Source organism: Leiobunum rupestre, chromosome 6, assembly GCF_980474605.1.
Source record: "Leiobunum rupestre chromosome 6, qqLeiRupe1.1.hap1, whole genome shotgun sequence".
Classification (NCBI taxonomy): Eukaryota; Metazoa; Arthropoda; class Arachnida; order Opiliones; family Sclerosomatidae; genus Leiobunum; species Leiobunum rupestre.
The window spans coordinates 45,202,315-45,221,419 of NC_143389.1; the positions used below are offsets into that span (position 1 = coordinate 45,202,315).

The 19,105-nt window shown below is 40.3% G+C and overlaps 1 protein-coding gene across 3 annotated transcripts in view; it reads right to left on the reverse strand.

Annotated features, from left to right (window-relative positions):
• LOC149941135 (multiple PDZ domain protein-like) overlaps positions 1-19,105 on the reverse strand; it is a 322,502-nt gene that overhangs the window by 148,781 nt on the left and 154,616 nt on the right. For all 3 annotated transcript variants that reach the window (XM_090176997.1, XM_090176996.1, XM_090176998.1), the window contains exons 10-16: positions 16,820-16,911; positions 4,239-4,374; positions 4,041-4,166; positions 2,180-2,259; positions 1,029-1,202; positions 749-969; positions 437-686 (exon numbers count right to left, since the gene is read on the reverse strand). In XM_090176997.1, coding sequence (XP_090033123.1) covers positions 437-686; positions 749-969; positions 1,029-1,202; positions 2,180-2,259; positions 4,041-4,166; positions 4,239-4,374; positions 16,820-16,911 — 1,079 coding nt within the window. The remainder of the gene's footprint in view (positions 1-436; positions 687-748; positions 970-1,028; positions 1,203-2,179; positions 2,260-4,040; positions 4,167-4,238; positions 4,375-16,819; positions 16,912-19,105) is intronic.

The window sequence follows — 19,105 nt, forward strand, 5'->3', positions numbered from 1 at the left end:
CGATAATAAGATTCTGTTTCACAAAATCACAAAAGTAGAGATGGAAGCGAGAAAACCGCGAAGCAAATATTCATCAGGGTTAGGAGAAGAGTTGAGGATTTTAGAAGCGTCAACGACACCAGGTAGCGATTACTTCTATACTCTACTAAAAATGTATTGAGGTTAATGGTAATAGTAAGTGTAGTGAGCTGTTGGCTCGCGTGGCATAAAGGGTCTGCGACCACCTTCCTACGAATTGTAACCCGGCCATCTGTTTAAAGGCCTTAAAAAAGTGGCTAGATGACTTGGGCCTAAGGTGGTGCCTAGCTGATTCTCATTATTTACTCCGCACCCGCTTAACCAGAGTAAATATAAATTGTTAGAGAAAATGGGAGATTTCCAAGCCTAAGCTGGAACAGATTTTCCTCTCCAGGAATGGTAGTCCCGGTCGACAAACCTGATAGTCTAAAATGCTGAATCCGAGGCCTCGGTCCCCCTTAACCAAGTCGATAATTTGAGGTTCGCTGCTCCACATGGCGAGCCCCGTCAGTGGCTCTAAAGATCTAGACTTGAGTTTGGAGAGGGAAGATTCGGGAGGCGAGCTAGACGTTCCGATGGCCAACGATCCGTCAGATTTGGCTTTGACCAGTCGATCCGAAGACGGCAAGAGCGACGTTAAGCTACCACCGAAGGGTTCAACATTTTGCCTGAAATGATCGTCTTTAATTAGAAACGGGGGTTCGTTCCTCTAGAGGGAAAGGATCGTTACCTATTCGAATCTACATTTCCAACGTAACTCGGTTCTAGACTATCAAAATCGAGACTTCCGCCAAATTGCGAGTATTTGGTGAAGGTGCCTCCGGGAAGCGTGGGGTCGTCGATGAAGGGTTTCAGACATCGAGCGCAGACGAGACGAACGTGCTTAGGAAGATCTTTGAGGGTTTGAACCACTTGCACGTGGTTCAATCCGAACAGTCTTTTACCATTTACCTAAAAGGACGAGACTCGTTTCAATATACCAAAGACGAACGTCAAATGTCAATTCTTACCTCTAACAATTCATCGCCACTTCTGAGCCTTTCATTCATTCCTACGGGTCCGTCCTTGAGAACGGATCGAATGTAGTGATGCGGACGAACCTCTTTACCGTCCTCTACGTCGACCGTTCCTTCGAGACTTATTCCGAGTCCTCCAGTCTCGCGGAGCTTCGCTATTTGCGCCACCTTGACATTTGAACACGAACAAATATTACTAGAAAGTCATTTTTAGCGCGTTCAACTTAAACACCCATTGACTCGACAGCTATTAAAATAGGTTTTAATCTCTTTCGAAATAAAGGTGAGTACGAAAAAGTCCCACTCGAAAGATATTTCGATACGGAATTAAATATTACACTCTATAGGGGTATTTTCCTATTTATAAATATATTTTTCTTCTATAATTATTCTTAAAAACGACTATATGATGCAGTGGCGTAGATCATGGAGGTTTCAGCGCCCCCTTGGGCTTAGCTTTTACTGTGCTAAATTTCTACTCTGTCCTCAAATTTGAAATAGCTTGATCCCCTTAAACAGGGTTCGTACAAAATTTCCGGAATTAAATTCCCTGACATTTCCCGGTTTTCCCTGACCAAATTGAAAAATTTCCCTGACAATTTTTGTAGAATTAATTAATGTTTTGAGGTAAAATCTTGAAACATATTTATTATGTAGTTTTAATACATCTTTCAAAAATTTATTTGCCGCATTTTTTTGGGGTCATTTTAAAATTCCCTTACTTTTTTGGACCATTTTATAATTCCCTGACCATTTGAAATCATTTTCAAATTCCCTGACTTTTCCCTGGCCTTATGGAATTATTTTCAAATTCCCTGACTTTTCCAGGTCGTGTACGAACCCTGTTAAATTAAGTTTACTAAGCAAAAGTGGTTTTCAACTTCATTTCTAGTGAAATAAATAATTATCTAGTAATAGACATATTATATTTCTGGTAGTAGCTTTTAGCAGATATAATGATCAAATTTAAATTAGCTAAGGCGTCCAATGACTCTCCCAAAAGAAGCTCTTAAGGTGAATTAATATTCTTTTTAAGGATGACATAATTCTCAACTTTCAACCCTTTTCCAAAATCTGACGCCGTTATCATTAGAAAAAGTCATAAGCGAGCGAATTTAAGTTGACGACGTCCAGAAGATACTTACGACAATCTCATAATCCGGGCCCATTATTTTACTCCATTTGGCTTTAATGGCCACCTCCGTCTTGGGTTCTAACGGACCAGCTAAACACGAAAAAAAAAACCGTTAAAATGAACCAATCAAAGGAAAACATTAAACAACAGCGGGTAGTCTCATTTGAATAAAAAAGCATTTTATTTATATTCAAGCCTGTTATTTTAATTTTATATACTTTTTAGGCGTCAAGTTAGGGCTTATTAAGAAAAAGCTAATTTGATGGTTTAGAAAGTAGTTCTAAGTAAACAAAACCTGAAATATTATAATAACAGGGCTCCCAGCGATTTTTTTAAAAATATTATAGGAATTATAGGAAATTTCATAGAATTTATAGGAACATTTTTAGCCAAAAAATAGGAATTTATAGGAACATTTTAGATAAAAATAGGAATTTATAGGAACATTTTAGCTAAAAATAGGAATTTATAGGAACATTTTAGCTAAAAATAAGAATTTAAACGAACAATTTTGAAAAAATAGGAAATTATAGGAACTCTGGGAGCCCAACCTTTGATGTTTTCGGGAACACCGGACCTAAGTCAGAGCTAAGCTCTATTTAGAAGGCCAATTTTTCCCAAACGTTACTTAAGGCTGTTTTCTAATAAATTATTTTTAAAATTATAGGAATTTCTGGATATAGCTATAGAGAAACTAGAAAATTTCGATAAAATAGGAATTTATAGGAACAATTTTGAGAAAATAGGAAATTATAGGAGCATATGGAAATTATAGGAATTTATAGGAATTATATGAACTCTGGGAGCCCTGTAGTAATTGTCTCCGCTAGCGAATCGTACCCTGACCAACAAAAAAAAATTCTATAAAAAATATGTCAAACGCAGCTGCTAAAATTCTGGTGTTGAAGGAAAAAAAAATAGAGACTCTTTAGTCCTCTTCTCCGTTGTTGCGTTTTGATTTTGAAAATTGGACTTACTTAAAGAAACGAATAAGAAAAAGGAAAAAAATAACGCTTTACCCCTGAGGCAAACGGGAGGGATTTGCCTACCTAATTACGTAGAAGCGGGATGCAAAGAAATAAAATATGGATTGTAAAAATAAAAAACGCGTGAAGCCCATCTTCCCGGTGAAGGAAGAGGTATAGGTAACGACAAGGAAAATTCAAGACGGCAGATGGCTGATGTATGCAAAAATAAAAGAAAATATATTTTCTTCAAAACCTGTCTCACAATTTGGCCGGCGGCTGGAAACGTTGCAATTGCGCGTACGAATAATATTTACATAAACTTAAAAAATGCAAAAAGGCGGGGTTCGTTCGAATTTTTACTTTTGGAACAGAGTTTAAAAAATAAACATGAAAGGCAGGCTTTCGCTTTAATATTTTTTTAAAAGATAAATTGAAAGTGGGCGTACATTAGGCCGAAATTTCCCGGAATATTCTATCGGGAATAGCATTGAATAATGAAATAGGATTGGGGAATATCCGCAAAATGCAAATGTAAAATTATTTAATTTCCCCGAATCGGAGATATAAATCCCTCAGCCGATCCTGAACATTCCGTTTAAAATTTGTTAAGGAATAAAATTCAATTCGAAACTGTCCTTAAGCAATAAATCCTAATTGACGAATGTAAAGCCGAGGTATTAAATGAAATTTTCCCTGAAATTCGTTTCAAAGTTTAGAAGGCTTATAAATTAATTCTTTGACAATATTCAGCTTTCGATTCGACGTCTTTACCTTAAAATCGAAAAGGCGAGCGTTATATCCTAAAATTCCATTGGTTTGTAGCGTATTTTAGGCTGAGAAAATCTCGAAATACGCTTACAGAGAAACGGGTACCGTAAAGCTCGTAAAAGAGGCGCGCATTACCATAGTCATCGCTGATGTAAGCGGAGAAGTCGTCGATGGCAACGGCAGTGTTGGTGGCTTCGATAATGGGTTCGTGCACTTGAGCTTGGATGATGGAAGATGGTGGCGTTGGAAGCTCTCCCGTGGCTGTAGGGCGGGAAAGGGTTCGCGTTACTCGAAGGAGCCAATTAAAAACGAGGACGGTAAAACGATACTGACCGATGGCTTGCTGCAGTTGTTCGTATTTCGCTCCTCTCAGATAGCGCGCCAATCTCAACTTGACCATTTTGCCCGTGTTCCTGAGGACCTCGACCGCTTGATGGTTCGTGTATCCATGCAACGGGCGACCGTCAACCTGCAAAACCAAACATTTAGATTCCCTTCGATGCCGCCCGTTCCCTATACGATAAACTAGCGTAACTTAAGCCTTCCGTACCACTCGCGAAAAAAGGAAGATATAATATAGGCGCGGTGATGGCCGTAGCGAAAGCCAATAAAGGCTAAAATGATACAACGTTACGCCTACAATCGAAGAAATTGCAGAAGGTGTCGCGTTCCAACAGGCTGGATACGTGGATACGGAGAAGGCGATTGTCTTTTCTTTCGTCGTCGTCGGATCGAGAGGAAAGTCGCCGTTTCTTTCATCGCGCTTGGATGGTCGCGAGAGTCGTCCTTTCCCCGAAAGTCGATTAGGTTACTGGAGCCGACATCGGAATTACCAGCGGTTCCAACAAGCCCGGTACACGCGATACGGGGGTTATAGGCGAGAGACGCGCACCATCCACTTACAACCCTCCTGGGATCCGGCGTGGCGACTCTTTTAGCCCTCCCCTCCCGACTCGTTCCAGCGATTTGCAGCATTTGCTTGTCTTCCATCGCGACGGGGGACGCTATTTATCCCGCCTAACCTATCTCTCTCTTCTTTCGGAGATTTATTTGCTTTTACTTTTTCCACCTTCACTTTTTGCGTTCAGAGAAGGAGTGTCGGGGGAAGAGGAAAATGAGCCATTCGTCCCCCTCTTCTCATTTCAGATATTATTTTTTGGTTATTGTTACTCACAAGTAAGAAATCGCTTTTTAAAACCTCTAATTATTCACTCGTTTGGGGACGTTGGCCGGTCTAGTCAGAACATTTTTAAACGATAGCGTTACGGGAAATATTTTAACGCTATTCAAATGGTAAAAGACTATTTGTAAAGCGTTAACTGGAGAAATAAATTAATTGTAATTCTTAAATAACGTCTTCCTACTACAAAATATGTCAATTTACATTACGAAGGTATCAAAAGTTCACAAAAAAAATTAAAAACCACTATTGCACAATCTCTTATTTTATTTTAAAAACAAGACAGCTGTTTCGAGGCGACCTACGCGTCTCGTGTAGGTGTACGTGAGAGCCGGCGAAATTCGTTCTAAGATTACTAAGCTATTTAATATTAATACTTAGTTTTTCGTAATCGAAATGTGTACGAAAACCATTAGATTTAAATATTTGGAATTGGTGGATGTTAAAATTCATTTTGAGCGCGAAAATAAGCTGTTATTTTGGGGTACAAAAGCGAGTAAATAAGCCGCCATCTTGGGGTACAAAAGCGGGTAATTAAGCCGCCATCTTGGGGTACAAAAGCGATTAAATAAGCCGCCATCTTGGGGTACAAAAGCGGGTAATTAAGCCGCCATCTCGGGGTATAAAAGCGTGTAAATAAGCCGCCATCTCGGGGTATAAAAGCGGGTAATTAAGCCACCATCTCGGGGTATAAAAGCGGGTAAATAAGCCGCCATCTCGGGGTATAAAAGCCGGTAATTAAGCCGCCATCTCGGGGCATAAAAACGGGTAAATAAGCCGCCATCTCGGGGTATAAAAGCGGGTAATTAAGCCGCCATCTCGGGGTATAAAAGCGGGTAATTAAGCCGCCATCTCGGGGTATAAAAGCGGGTAATTAAGCCGCCATCTCGGGGTATAAAAGCGGGTAATTAAGCCGCCATCTCGAGGTATAAAAGCGGGTAATTAAGCCGCCATCTCGGGGTATAAAAGCGGGTAATTAAGCCGCCATCTCGGGGTATAAAAGCGGGTAATTAAGCCGCCATCTCGGGGTATAAAAGCGGGTAATTAAGCCGCCATCTCGGGGCATAAAAGCGGGTAATTAAGCCGCCATCTCGGGGTATAAAATCGGGTAATTAAGCCGCCATCTCGGGGTATAAAAGCGGGTAATTAAGCCGCCATCTCGGGGTATAAAAGCGGGTAATTAAGCCGCCATATCGGGGCATAAAAGCGGGTAAATAAGCCGCCATCTCGGGGTATAAAAGCGGGTAAATAAGCCGCCATCTCGGGGCATAAAAGCCGCCATCTCGGGGTATAAAGCGGGTAAATAAGCCGCCATTTTGGGGTATAAAAGCGGCTAAATAAGTCAGTTATACCTCATGATGTAAAAGTTGTGTCACGCGCAACGTCATGATGAAATCGGTCAACTGAGCCTCAGTCTGAAAAACCGGCCGTTTCCTCAAAATCTACCAGGCAAAAAAGCGTTTGTAAGGCCGACACGTTGCGCAACTCGGTTTGCAAACCGTGTTGCCCAAAAATTTTTCGCAAATATGTTGGTTCGTGTGAATGGGCCGTAAGTCTATATTCGGAAAGTACGGGACGGGAATTCGGGATCATTCAAAGAAGTTCACTTCGGGGAAATACGAGATCTGTTTGTTAAGATAAATTGGCAAATAAAACGAAGCGAGCTTTCGATATCTCCGCCGGGAGCGGCCGCAGGAGGGACAAGGATGAATTGGAGGCGAGCTGGAAGATGACGCGACGGAGCGCAACGAGGGAGCGGGAAGTTATCTGCTGGAACCATTTTCACGGGGAAGCTATACGTGAATATGTCCAATGTAGACGAATGTAATAAACGCGAGAAGACCTACCTGTTGCGATATCAAATATACTAATCTCAGAAAATTCGTCTTTGAAACCCATAGAGCGTTTCGTTTCTAATTTGCAATTTAATTACCAGAACTATTTGGGGGCCTATTCTGTAAATATTCGAAATCCAATTTTCAATCGAAAACTAGATTTCGAACTTCGAGATCTCGACGAATGGTATTCGGTAAAGATTTCGAATAAGCATAAATCAATGCAAATTGTCGAAGTCGATCTCGACATGGTATAGGGCATCGAGATCGAATTCCCATTCGATTTTTTACAGAATCGCCCCCCTGATATCGGTAAAAGTGTCATAAATACTTTTCGGGTTCTAGGTGGCAGTGTTTGGAAAGTAACCCACCCGGGAGAGTCGCAATAAAAAAATAATAAAAACTGCGAATTCTAAACATTAGTTTTGCGGTTGATTGACTCGAAAAACCTTTTAAATCGTATAGATGGTTTTGAGAATATCGGAGTTATTTTTGGTTTAAAGGTAATATATTGTTAATTTAGATAAAGGTGTTTTTTTAGGTTAGCGTGAGGCTGGTTTGTGTTAGGTTTCAGGGATCAAAGGTCTAACTAGGTTTCAGGGATCAAAGGTCTAACTAGGTTTCAGGGATCAAAGGTCTAACTAGGTTTCAGGGATCAAAGGTCTAACTAGGTTTCAGGGATCAAAGGTCTAACTAGGTTTCAGGGATCAAAGGTCTAACTAGGTTTCAGGGATCAAAGGTCTAACTAGGTTTCAGGGATCAAAGGTCTAAATAGGTTTCAGGGATCAAAGGTCTAAATAGGTTTCAGGGATCAAAGGTCTAAATAGGTTTCAGGGATCAAAGGTCTAACTAGGTTTCAGGGATCAAAGGTCTAACTAGGTTTCAGGGATCAAAGGTCTAACTAGGTTTCAGGGATCAAAGGTCTAACTAGGTTTCAGGGATCAAAGGTCTAACTAGGTTTCAGGGATCAAAGGTCTAACTAGGTTTCAGGGATCAAAGGTCTAACTAGGTTTCAGGGATCAAAGGTCTAACTAGGTTTCAGGGATCAAAGGTCTAACTAGGTTTCAGGGATCAAAGGTCTAACTAGGTTTCAGGGATCAAAGGTCTAACTAGGTTTCAGGTATCAAAGGTCTAACTAGGTTTCAGGGATCAAAGGTCTAACTAGGTTTCAGGGATCAAAGGTCTAACTAGGTTTCAGGGATCAAAGGTCTAACTAGGTTTCAGGGATCAAAGGTCTAACTAGGTTTCAGGGATCAAAGGTCTAACTAGGTTTCAGGGATCAAAGGTCTAACTAGGTTTCAGGGATCAAAGGTCTAACTAGGTTTCAGGGATCAAAGGTCTAACTAGGTTTCAGGGATCAAAGGTCTAAATTGGGTTTCAGGGATCAAAGGTCTAAACTAGGTTTCAGGGATCAAAGGGCTAACTAGGTTTCAGGGATCAAAGGGCTAACTAGGTTTCAGGGATCAAAGGTCTAAACTAGGTTTCAGGGATCAAAGGTCTAAACTAGGTTTCAGGGATCAAAAGTCTAAACTAGGTTTCAGGGATCAAAGGTCTAAACTAGGTTTCAGGGATCAAAGGGCTAACTAGGTTTCAGGGATCAAAGGTCTAAACTAGGTTTCAGGGATCAAAGGTCTAAACTAGGTTTCAGGGATCAAAGGGCTAACTAGGTTTCAGGGATCAAAGGTCTAAACTAGGTTTCAGGGATCAAAGGTCTAAACTAGGTTTCAGGGATCAAAGGTCTAAACTAGGTTTCAGGGATCAAAGGTCTAAACTAGGTTTCAGGGATCAAAGGTCTAAAGAAGTACTCGTGCCAATTCATTCGAGACACTGCGAAAAATATATATACTATGCATAGAATCTTGGGGTTAGCCCAACCCTAACAAAAACGATTTCTTCGAGCCCATTAGCTAAAGAGTAAAAAAATGGCGACTATTGAAAGGAAAGAGGAGGTACTCTCCGCAGGCTGTTAAAAAAATAGCGTCCTTTTATATCGAGTTAAACCCGCGAAAGAACGGTCCGGATTCTGGCAAAGAAATATGGAGAATCAATTTTTCATCTAATCGATATTTTATAAAGCTTTTACTCCGCGACGTACCTCGAAACTCTTTAAACTGTTATTTTCTGAAAATACGCGGATATACTCGTTTAGGACGACATATATTTTATTTAAGGGGTCATTCCCCAAGAATAACATTTAAAACGTCGAAAGTTTACTATTTTTCTTTTATAAGACTAAAGTTATATAAAGTCGGTTGCTCTAAATAACAAAAAGACGGGGGGGTTTATAAATTTATCGGTATGGATGTCCGCGATAAGTGGGGTGTTAAACGCGTTTCGGTCGACGCCACCTATCCCGGGCCGAGAGGGACCCCTGGTGGCCGTAAAGTTTATCGCTTTCACCAAAACGAGGTTAAACGAAATGATAAGGAGAAAAAGGGGCGACAATTTTTATGACAAGACGTATCGCGAATAAACTACGTGTCAACGTTTTACAACGCGCTGGAATAGCTCGGAGAAACGTATACTTATGTATTTTTTACGCCGGGACAAGAAGTACGCTTTTCAGTTCCTTTCGATGGCCATTCAATTATTCGGAAAAGAAGCCTAAAACGGCCTCGGAATTTATGTTCTCTGGGAATAGAGCTCCACCCCACCCATCTACGCCTGTATAGTTTTCTTCCCGACTCAGCGTTTAATAAAAGGAAGGTAAAGGCAACGCCAGCTTCCAAAAAAAAAAACATTGGAAAATTTAATTTGCAGAAAGTTACGTTAGAGGTTAAGCCCCTGATGTTCCGAACGTCGAGGCTTTCGTCAAGTTTCCTTTAGAACTTCGCCTCTCTAGTACCTCCTTCTCCAGTAAAAACTGCGCTCTCAAATTCAATTGAAAGGTTTTAACTTAACGAAGCGGCTGAAGATGAAGAGCTCACGAAGGGTCTTATTTAATCCACTTAAGTAATAAACGTCTACTTAATTTGGCAGAGTTAAGAGCATTGGAATATTTTACGGACCCGTACGCCGTTTTATGTTTGAAGAGAAAAATAACATTATAGACAACATCCACGAAGTCGAGGCCAAAAGATCGCGACGATCAATAGTCATTTAAAACAAATTAAGAGTTTTTTCCGACACAGAAGCGTTTATTAAGACGACTAACGTCCACGATAGAGCCAATGGGAGTACACTAACTCGTCCGTTGCACTACCAAGGGATATAAGAAGGGAGTTGGAGGCGTAGCTGGTAATCAGCTTTTGATAGAGGCAGAAATGGACTTTTTCGCTCAATAACCGGAACGCATTAAGCTCCAGATGTCAGACTTAAGCCGACACGAAACAATGACCAACGTCCTCCGTTTCGGCGGGATACGCCTGCGCAGTTAGTCTTTCCGCCAAAGCGAGCAAATCAAGCCGTAGTCACCGAAGAAACCCTTTTGTTTTATCGGGACACAAATCGGAACACCCACGACACTCGTCCGCGAAGACGTCAAGCCAACATACCCGTAGGTGCTTAATAACTCGGCTGACAAGTGACAATGCCCAGACGAAGGAAGAACGGAATTTCATTTGACGGATTGTTCCGCGGTTTTTCCGACATAAACGATGACAGACTCATTACGTTAAGTTACTCGCTCGACGAAAATTCGTTGGGTGTGTCGCGCTTTCCCGCACCCTGATGACGCGCGCGTACATTTTCTTTCCGATCGCCGCTCGTAGCCGAGATCAAAGAAGGACTAGAGCCGAGCCGAGTAATCATAGGACGCGCTTAATCGAGTGAACTAGTCAAAGAAAGCACTTTCGGAAATTGCTTCGTCCGTAAGACTTAGGGTTTTTCATTTCATTAGATTTCGATGCCCGAGCATCATTCTGACGAATGAGGCGAACCAATAGATAAAGTACAGTTATGATTTCTTCCTGACAATTTCTCGTCTAAATGAAAGACATAATTATAGTTAAGGGAAATAACGTTTACGGGGCAAAAAAAAAATTCCCGCTGCGTCGTTTTTAGCTCACTTCTTCACACCATAAGTAACATAATAACATAAAGTATGGCACTTCCTATTGCTTTAATGCTAATTTTCTAACCGAACCTTTTTTCGGAACTGATACTCTCTTCAAGCGGTAACTTGGACTCGCGACTTACCGTTTTGGATGACTTTTTGATAAAAATTTAAGCCTAATATCGGAGAGCACGTTCTGGCTTTGTTTTGAAGCCCGCGTGCGAATCACGCGTGATAAAAAAACAGGAGATCGTGGCGCCGAGAAAACTTTTAATTTTTATAATTTGAGCCTAATATTCCGCCTATCTATCGGAAACCAGATGTTTCGGCTTAGCGGAAGTCTCGCGTATTTTAGACACTAGAGGGCTCTGTGCTGAGAAAACATCTTGATTACGCAATAACTATGAAATCAGTTTGGTTTTAAATCTCGTTAATTGTCATACTTATTGTTGTTATGTTAATTATGATAATAACAATAAGTATGTCAATTACGAAAATTTATCACCGAACTGATTTTCAGAACTATTGCGCCATCTAGGCTTAGTTCACGGCACAGAGCCCCTAGCGTCTAAATACGCCAAGGACGATAACACGCTACTCAAGACGTCAGTTCAAGATTGGTGAGAATGTTGAAAAAAGGGTTCTGTCAGGAAATTAACATTGAAACCATTTTAAGTGTCATACTTAATTTTATTATGTTACTTATGGTAACACCCTTAACAATCTGGATAGAGTAATAGTGAGAAAAGTATAGCTGCCGTACAGAATTAAGTAGCAACTAAACAAAACGTAATTTTGACTCTCTAAAAATAGTAGTCTTACAGTTTTATTATCCGCTGAACATTTTTCTGGCTATATATTAAAAGTCTCACCCTCCGAATCTAAACACGGTAAAAGTTCCCAACTACGAGAAACAATTCTATACGGAGAGAGGAATCAACTAATAGACGAAAAAGCCGATTTTAACTGCCGTTTCAATTCAAAGGACCATAACGCGAGCAGACTTGACCCTTCGCGTAACCTCAACAAAATTACCCGATGAGCCGCGAGATCGCCTAAAAGCGTAGTAACGTCTTCGGATCACGTCCCAAAAGCGAGGGGGAAAAAAGCGGATCTTGGAAGAAAGCGCGCGTGAGAGCGTTGGAAGAAAGAACGATAAAAAGCGAGAAGGCCAATTTCAAGTCCCCGAAGTAGAAGGCACCCGAAGCAGCGGCGGAAAAGGGAAGCTCTCCCAGCCGGACTAAAGGCCTCGTGGTTCCTACTGATAGGCGGAGGGGACGAGATCGACGAAAGAATAAAGAACTTTTCCAACCCGTTAAAAGTAGGAAGAACAGACACTAGACCGTATACTATCTAGCCACTTTTCTTTTATCCCTTCTCTCCGTAGCGGCTTTTCGGCCAAAAAAAATCTACCATCAAAACTTCTAATCGTCAAACTCTCTTTTCCCTCACAGACCGTCGCGTTCTCTATTTTTTTCATCTCGTCCAGAGAATTGGCCAGTTCAGAAGCCCCGAAATAGTAACTAATTAATTTTCTTTCCGGATAAGGCGATTTAATCGGGGAGAATCCCTCCAAGATTAACCAAAAAAGGAATTAAAAAAAGACTGGCGAGAATAAGGGGTAACACCGAATAAGATTATTTTTTTCCCGGGCAGCTAATTATATATACTCGTTTAGAGATTTCAAGTTTTTCCAATTAGAACGGGTTTTGTCCGTTCGCGTTTTATTATCGTAGTTAGAAAGAAAAGGACAAACAACGAAGTATATAATGACTAGATTTATCAGTTCTTAATCCCTCCGCTAGGCGGTGCCCCTCGAGACTATAAGAAAAGGTTAATTACAACCGCGTTAGTCGCGCCACGACGAACACGGACCGACGAGTGTACGAAGAAATATGAAGATTAAAACCCTAAGCCTCTCGGTCTTCCGCGGAGTAAAGAACGATGCTAATCTTTACCACAAACGCGCTCGCAAAAATAATAAAAAAATAAAACTTACGCGGTCGCGTTCCACGTGTGGTGGTTTCATTAGCAATGATATGAGGTTTTGCAACATAGCCTAGATATTTTGTGGCGGACATCAGCATTTATAACCTCATCAATTTTCAATTTTAATAGAAATAGGCGGCCCTAGGGCCGGCTTATCCATAAGGCACACTAGGCAAAGTGCCTAGGGCCTACGAAAATTTTAGTAGACATTAGGGCCTGCGATTCCATAAAATAGGGCCTACGAAGGTCCGAAAAGTCGGTAAATGAGAGATTTTTGCCAGGGGCCTACGGAAAGGTTAAAACGGCCCTGGAAATAGGCATTTCAATAAATGCCACTCCCATACGCGTGAATTACTGAATAAAATAGTCACGTGTTTATGTTAGTTTTATTTGTAAGGCTAAAATTGATAGCTCGCGCAATTTATTTTCTTTCAGGAGGCGGATGCGAAATTGAACAAGCCCTTCTATATTTAAACATTAAGCAGCGCGCTTTAAAATATAACGTATCTCTGTATTACTACTTCTAGGAAAATCACTGAAAATGTTTAATTTAAGAGTCTACTGTGGTCGCAAAGAAATACGAAAATATAGATTTTTTTACCTTGCTATTTTAAGCTTACATTTTGGATAATTTAAAAACATATGACCCCATTTGCACCAATCTGAGAATCTTTTAGATATTCCAGGAAGGCTACCCTATTTGGTTCAAGAATAAAATTAATGAATATAAAAATCCCTAACGAAAATAGTGGACGAAATTTAATAACCAAATTGACCACATCGAAATTCGAACAAGATAGTTTCAATAACCGTACCGCCATCTATTGGCTTTAAAATTAACTATTAGAATGCTACTTTTTCGTAACAAAGAGAAGCCTGGACTGATGTCATAGGTCTTCGAGGTCACGCTGAGGTATGGCGACTGCTTTTTTGTCTAACTGCGCATGTGTCAGATATTATTGAAACTCTCTTATTACAATCCAAAACGGGTTATATTTGATTTAATTACAATGTACGAATTCAACGTTATTCCGATTTGATAAAATTTTATAACAAAAAGAACTGGATTCAAACTAGATGAGTCTTGAATCCAGTATTATCCAAATTTGGGATCAAGTTAGGGACATTACTACCTCGATTTCAACTAAAACTTTAAACAATTAACGAACATTTGCTTAAATCTATAAAGCCAATAAAATCGTGTCCTTATCTAAATGTAATTGTCGATATTACGATATTCAGTGCAATTTCGATAGCTAGGAAAGTTAAGCCCTATAAGGACTGAGAGCGCCAACAAAGTTTCTTGGTAGCACGCGAATCGACCAATTAACGATTTTCTTTATCAGCTCGCAGTCCACCGACCCATTTTTCCGTCCCGCCCGTCAAAAGTCTTACGAGGAAAAAAAAACTTTCGCTAAAAAGGTTAAAGGTGGATTTAGGGCTCTAATTAACGGATTTTGTATCTAAATAACGTAACGAAGGAGAACAAAAAATAAGCAGGCCTCGGCTTCTTTTATAAGTTTGGTTAATTCCAGCGAGCTATCTTCGGTTAAAAATAAGGAACGTTGTCTTTTATTAGCCGGACTATCGCGACCGAGAAAAGTTGGGAAAAGCGACTTTAGCGACACCAGCGGCGAAGATACTTCCTCTATACCGAAACAATTAGGACCACTCGAGCAAAAATTACGATTTTCGATAAAATTATATTACGTCGCTAGTGGCGCTGCCTTCAAGCCTCGAGGCGCTATCGGCGGCTGCTTCCGCTTTTTTATTGTTTTTAATATAGTCTCCGTCACTGGCGGCGAGGACAATGAAGGGCCGGATTATAAGTTTGCGAGGAAAGAAACTAGAAGAGTATAAAAGACGAAACTTCGCATTCGGAAAGTTCGCCATTCAAAGATAATTTAATCACAAGTTGGGGGACGTCGAAATTAACGGGACAAAATGTAGAAACACGGCACTAACTCGTAAGAGAAAGTAAAATTTATCTTTCAACGAGCTTTCAATAGGTAAATTTTATAGCGTTGAAAGTTATAAATTAAGCATATTGTATCCGTATAAATTGAGAAGCTAATTAAACCGAGGTTCTAAAACGGTCATTTTCATTGATAATTAAAAACTTTTTGAAGTGATTTCTACTTATAATCGTCAAAAAGCATTAGAGTTTAAGTTTGGTCTACTAACGCCTGTAAAAGTGTTCCACACGCAAAACACGGATGTTCAGGGACAAGCCCGCCACTACTTATAATCGTCGAAAAGCATTAGTTTAAATTTGGCCTACTAACCCCTGTAGAAGTGTTCCACACGCAAAACACGGATGTACAGGGACAAGCCCGCCACCAGAGGTTTCGCTCCCCTTCGCGGGGTGCTTGTACCAAAGTATATGAAAGGTATTCCACAAATTTCGCGGGTGAGTTTTAGGCCGTAAAAAGTCTCACCGCTGGATGGCACCGGTGCATCGAAATATGAACACCTTTCGTAGTCTTTGCTTGTACAAATATGTCCCGCACTTCTAATCAAACTTTATAATCCCATTACAAGAGAAACAAAGAGTTTTATCCGCAGAAACTATTAGCGTCGGTGGATTGAAAGGAGCCAGGTATGATAAACGAGCTCGAAGGAAACCCCCCCGCGTCCCCCGAAGAAAAGAGCTCTTCGGGCGATTGTTGGGGTGAGATATAACAATTTATCAAATCTATAACGATCCTCTTAAAAATTAAAGGGATATAATAACGGTTAAAGGAGGGAGGCGCAAAAAATAGAAATATAATGAAAACGGTAAGAATCATTACTCGTCGACCAAAACCCCGATAAATTATTAGAAGGGAGTAACAGCTGGGCCGATCGGAATCTACCAACAAGAGCGCCCCCGTCCGACAACCCCCTTTCGTTTACATCTACCCGACCAAACAGCGCAGTGGCCGACCTATAAAGACGGGGTACCATCAATTATGTAGAGGAAAGCCAGATATTTAATATAGCGGCGTCCATCGCGAGACTGCACCAAGTCAGCCCTCCCTTCTCTCCAGCGGCCAGCCTCGACCAATGTCAACGGATAAAAGTCGATACAAGCTGCCGTACTTTCCCAAGGCCACGCACCTTTTATTTGAGGAAAATAAACCCTCTTTTCCCAACTAGGGACATCGCGGATAATTTTTCTCTTTCGCTCGGTGACAGGAGAATAGAGAATTCGTCGTTCCTCTCGCTAGAGTCACCACTTTTACAAGTTGAATAATTAAAGACGTAATATTTTTTACTTATTTTCTAGAATACTGATGAAATAATATAATTGTAATTTTCCCTATGAATGTCACTATTTATGAACTTTGTAACAGTTTTCCTGGGGTTTAATTTTTCGTATTCACGAAGCGATATTTTTAATTAACCCGCTAGTTGTTTTAATAAATATTAAAATAACGTAAAATCTATAAAGAGCACATTTCCAATTATTTCATAAAAAATATTTGAAATAGACACGTTTGAAGTCACACTCGTTTTCGATACTTTTATGTATAAAAATATAATTTACAATCTTATAGCACCTAATAGATTCGGTTTTTATATTACTTATTGCAGTTTCAGAACTTCTTAATACGTAACAATTGTTATTTTATTTACTTAAAATATGAATTTTTTAAAAGACGGTGTTTAGAAGTGTGCGGTTCTCGCTCGCCTCTGATCAAATATTATTTATTTGAGCGTTACTCTACTCAATACAGCGCGATATTGAGGGAATTGTTATCCCATCTGGTGGCAGAAAACGGTACTAAACACAAACTGTTTAAAAGATAAGCTAGTTCTCGTTTGAAAATTAATTTATAGTATAATAATTAGAGTTGATCATTTTGATGGACGGAGATAGGTTTAATTTCATATGATAGTACCATTTCAAATGACAGTAAAAATCATGTCTTACCTCGATAATTTGATCGTTGATTCTAATTCTGGCGCACAAATGTGCGGCACTCCCTTTGGCGATGCTTTTAACAAAGATTCCCGAAATTTCTTCTGTGATTGATCAAAAATTAAAAAAAAAAATCGTATTAGATCGAGAAATGCAAGTAAATTTCAGTTGTAACTACGTGCAATATATATAATAGTGAAATAAAATGTGCTGATTGGGGGTAATTGTGAGCGTGATTTCTACGAGCCAAATAATCTTTACAACTCATTCCAAGCACATCCTATTATTACCTGTGATGGTGATTCGACGTAGGTGGATTACCTCTACAACAATATAATAACAATGCAATATAGAAGACGTAAAACCATACTTTTATACAAGGATAATAATAATAATCAGCTAGGCTAATTCCCTCGCGATTGACTGGAAGAAAAACGGCGTAGCTTATTATACAATATAAAACATAATATTCAAATAAATTCTTGTAAAAATATACTAATTTTCTATCAAATTGTAAGAGAAGGTACGACGGATTCGCCAAGTACGTTTTAACTCGAAAACGTTATTTAATATTTCGCGGAATAATTCAAGCTGGCGGTCAATTTCCGCGCTAAGTTAGGACTAATTTGAGCTAGACACGTTCGAGAACGGGGTTAAATTTCGACGTAATAAGCCATCACTCGCTGTATAATACAATGTCGCCGCTTTCCAAAATTTAACGCCACTACTGAGTGGAGCGGAGAGGTGAGAATAATTTCCGAGCGTCTACACGCCAGCCGCGACTCGATGCTTCGAAGATAGCCCACGACGAGCAACATCAGATCCGGTGCCAGCTCCGAAGGCGGCAGAATCTACGAGTGTATAGGCATTTTCTCCCGCGAGATTTCAGCCCCCCCTGGCCATCAGCGTCCTGGCTCTTTCAATGGCTCCATCCGTCCAGCGGAGGGAAGGCGATCCATTGAAAGCGATAGGCCCATAAGCAACGGGGGCAGCCCGACATATCTCGGGCATTTTATCTCTCTCCTCTTCTCCGGCGGAACGGCCATCATTAGCCTCGCGCCTAAAGGAGCTCGCGGAGGACGGAACGAATGGAGAGAAAAAGAGAACGAGACGCCTATAAAAAGAACCGAAAACCCGGTAGAGGTGCCACCATGGGCTGGTCGGGAACTGCGAAAAGAACCAACCTTTCAAGCCGAGATAAGCGGACAATCAAAATGCCCGAGCGTACAATACCGAGTCTCCTTCTCTCACCCCGCGCTTAGATACACAACCGCAAATACTCCGTTTCCCGCCGTCGCGTAGGAACAGAAAGGGACGCCGCTCAGTGTCCGACTGATGGCTACAAACGGGAGGGAAGGTATCGACCCAAATTTTCCTTTACAATTAAAGACTGAAAAATAACACCTAACCTCTCATTTGAATATTAAAAATTGTTGGTTGCGCGAAATTTTTGCTATGGATAATTAATGATTCATTAGAAAGAGAAAACATTTTACAGCAAGTACAAAAAATTTCATCAAAATCGGTTGAGCGGTCTTTGAATTATTATAAAAAGAAGTAAAAATGGTGGAAATCGAGTTTTTCGGCGAATTTCCAGACTTCTAAAATTATTTTCGGCACCCGTGGTGTCAGAAAATGCGAAACGTATCATTGGCTAATTGTCTATAATACATTGCTTTACTGCTTTACATCTGGGATTAAAAGCAGGTTGATTTAACACCCAAGAAAGCATCCTACGCAGTAGTAATTAAAATATGCATACCCAAGGTACAAAAATGATATGAAACCGAAGATTCCTCGCGAATAAAAACGTCGTGTCGCACGCGTCGCGAAGCGCGCGCTTAAAAATTTTATTTTTATTTCGATAATAAGCCTAAAATTATGATTAAAAATCTCTGGTTGGAAAACATCTACAAGATAACCTAATCCCTCCAATTCAGTTCCTTCTACTTGAGGAATAAAACTACAGCTTCGATTTGCTCGTGCTACGGACTAGAAAAATTCGCGCAAAATTTCTGGATTTTGGGGAGCGAAAAAGGTCAGTTTCGGACCCAAAATTAGTACACTTAGCCTTGAAACTTCCAGGGCTTTAAAACAAGCCCTCATTCGTTGGATTTTATTACTATCGAAGTTTCGTGCAACCAACACTTTCATAAATTTAAATTATTTCGTGATGTCCTAAGGTACTAGAAATTATCGAACTTCGCTATATATTCACGAGAATGTATACGGGTTAATGGAGATTATGTTAGCGCCACTATATCCTCTGCTTCCACGATTGCTCGAAGATATTTTTTG